Genomic DNA, 3,278 nt, shown 5'->3' on the forward strand with positions numbered 1-3,278 from the left:
TAAGGCCAATTCTCTACGCACTTATGAGACCAGGCGGTGTTCATGGCTAAAACGAACACAACAATGAGAACCAAAAGACGGTTAAGGGTTGGTTGTGTGACATATGGCTGTCTAGGTATACACTAAAGTTCGACGGTTCAAAGATATCAAATCTACCGATTGACCGAGTATATCCGACATATGTTCACTACGGAAAGTTCAAAGGGAAACCTACTTATCCAGATGCAATTAATCCTTACTTGCAAAATCACATAGCTTTCATCTATGATCTTTCTTGATACAGCCATTCCCATTCATGTGGGGGATTGTTGGACTTTAAGCCATTGGGCTTTAAAGTAGAAGAAGTGTGAATTGGAAATGGAGGGAAATAAAATGGAGGGAAAATAAAAATTTGAAGAAGTGGACTTTTGTCTTGCATTTTGTCCCTCATTGGTGAGGGGAAATCACATTTGTGTGCTTATATATAGATTCACTTCTTAAAGCTCTTAAAAGGAGTTGAAGAGAATGAACCCTCGCGCCATCGTCGTCGCTCGCTCGGCTTCGGCTCGACTTCGTCAAATGATCGATAAGATTATTTTTTGGACAAAATTTATTTAATTATTTAATAATTAATTAAATGGCAAATCACTGCTGAAACTACGCCAGAACCCTGCTGAAAGTTCAGAGGGCCTCACTGGCTGCGGTTCTGCCGCGACCGCGGTAGAATCGCGGCAGTCAGATTCAGAGAGCCTCTCTAGCCGCGGTTCTGCCGCGATCGCGGTAGAACCACGGCAGGCCGTGTATTTTCTGAAAAAGCACCTTTCCAGACACCTCTTCTGATATTTGTCTATAAATTCTGAGGCAAAACTGCATCTTCTTGATACGAAAAACACTCCAGAACTTCTTTCTTTCTGAATATACTGCATCCTAATTCGCAGTCTCTCTCTCTCAAATTCGTAAGTGTGATTTTGCTCCGTTCTTTGAGTTCGTTGGTATCCTGCAGTTTGTATTGCCACTGTTGCAGGAAGGTTTATTCCGTTTTATCCTGGGAGGATTTAATCCATTACCTTGGCAACGTGTGAGGGGGTTAAAATTCCTTAAGGACGCACAAGAAAAATTGTGGACTCGGAATATTTCTGATTCTTTACTATTTTATACATTTCTTTATTCTTCTAACAGTTTTCTGATTTTTGTTTTAACACAGTTACGCTCACATATGCTATATATATCTAGCACTTTAAGGCGAGGCAAATAAAGTGGCTGGATTTTTAGCAAACTAAGGGCATTCAATAGCACAAAAACAATGGAGTATTTTTCTTGTGCAATCAATCACCTCATACAACAATGGACATTTCAAAGTTAGATAGGTCAAGCACGGGCTAGCCAGTTTTCGAACTGGTAATTCAAAAATAGTCATCGTTGATCATTTTCGCTCTGGGAAAATAATTTTTCTCTCTCTAGCTTTGCTCTCGGCGTAGGTTATGCTAACCTGCACCTACCTTGGTAGCCATGGCTAAGAAGAGAGGTCGGCCGTTCAAAAATTCACCGCTCGTTACGGTTGGAAGTGCCGTCAGTGCAACTGTCATCGCTGATACCATTGAATGTGGTAATACACAACAAATTGTAACCCCAACTGGGCCACCATTCACGACTAGATCTATAGAAGTGGGGAATGCTAGTTCTCACACAGGTGCATCGAAAAAGTTGGTTCTAAGTCCAAGTCCCTCAGTTAATCAAGGAAATTCAATTAACAGTGTGGGAAGACGATTAATAAAGAGACCAGAACATGCTCAGGCCCAATTGAGATTAATCAGATTCGAATTGAGCCAATTGTAGATGAGAAAGTAAGTTTGACTGCAACGCCCGAATTGAGCCAATTGCAGAGGAGAAAGTAAGTTTGACTGGAACGCCTTCGGTGAAACTCTTTGCTGGAAATAGATCTGCAGAAAATGGTATGGACTTATCCTATATTGCTCCAAAAGTAGTAGATGGTCAATATGTGGTGAATTTAGACAAATTGGAGGTAGAAAATGAGACAGAAAAATGGAAGAACGCTCTGATTGTTTATGTAATTGGGGAAAGGCCAGGCTACAATCAGATGCATCGCTATATTGCCCAACACTGGAATAACGTAGCTGAACCAGATCTATTTTTACATGAAGATGGTTATTACATAGTCAAATTCCTCCGTCTAAGTGATTTACGAGAAATCCTGTATGGCGAGCCTTATACCATTAATAGCAAGCCTGTTATTCTCAAGCAATGGTCGCCGAAATTTGATTTCAATGCAGAATTCTTCACAGAGATTCTATTATGGGTAAAATTCCCTAAACTTCTGATGAATTGTTGGGGAATAAATTCTTTGAGCAAGATGGCTAGTACTCTAGGTAATCCTCTGTTTGTTGATCAATGCACCACCAAGAAAACTAGATTGTCTTATACTAGAATATTGATAGAGGTAAATGTAACAAAGAAGTTTCCTACTGAAATAACTGTTGATGATCCGTCTGGTAGACAGTTTCAACAGCCCATTGAGTTTGAATGGAAACCAGAATTTTGCTCAGAATGTTTGAAGATTGGACATGACTGTATGAAGCAAAAACAAATAGGGAAACCAGTGCAAAACCAAAGGAACAAAAGATCTAGACTAGTTCCAACATGGGTACCTAAGAATAAAGAGCAACAAAAAAAGGAACCAATACAGATGGAACAAAATGAAGATACAGATAACCAAGCTAAAGGGAAGAGTGTAGTGCAATCAACAAATATGAATACTGAAGGAGGCTGGACATAGGTTAGAGCAAAAGGATCAAGCTCAGGTGTAAAAGCAATAACAACACAAAATTATCTAGCTCCTGGGGATATTGCAACGGAAAATGGATTTCAAGCTTTGCCTGATGAGGAACATAGAATTGTGAAAGCTAAACCCCCTGATTTAGGGGGTAACACTAGGCTATCATAATGACTTGGCTCTTTTGGAATATTAGGGGAATAAATAATAGGTACAAGCAAAAGGAATTAAAGCAGTACCTTAAAAACAATCATATAAAGTTAGCTGTTATAATAGAAACTAGAGTTAAACAAAATAAGGCATTGCATGTTGCCGGTAGAGTTACTCCTAAATGGGAAAGATTATCAAACTATAAGGAAGCAAGAAATGGTAGAATATGGATCACTTGGTATCCTAAATGGTATGACAATCAACTGGTTCAAGAAGCTGCTCAATTCATACATTGTCAGGTCACTGGTGTACAAAATGGAATCAATTGCTTACTTATAGTCATCTATGGATATAACAC

At 39.2% G+C, this 3,278-nt stretch overlaps 1 protein-coding gene across 1 annotated transcript; it reads left to right on the forward strand.

Moving 5' to 3' along the window:
* The first annotated feature begins 1,488 nt into the window (after positions 1-1,488).
* On the forward strand, positions 1,489-2,773 carry LOC104211352 (uncharacterized). Its single transcript, XM_009760394.1, has 2 exons — positions 1,489-1,669; positions 1,863-2,773. The coding sequence occupies exons 1-2, from the start codon at positions 1,489-1,491 to the stop codon at positions 2,771-2,773; spliced, it is 1,092 nt and encodes a 363-aa protein (XP_009758696.1).
* The last annotated feature ends 505 nt before the right edge of the window (positions 2,774-3,278 follow it).

Source organism: Nicotiana sylvestris, chromosome 2 (genome assembly GCF_000393655.2).
Source record: "Nicotiana sylvestris chromosome 2, ASM39365v2, whole genome shotgun sequence".
Classification (NCBI taxonomy): domain Eukaryota; kingdom Viridiplantae; phylum Streptophyta; class Magnoliopsida; order Solanales; family Solanaceae; genus Nicotiana; species Nicotiana sylvestris.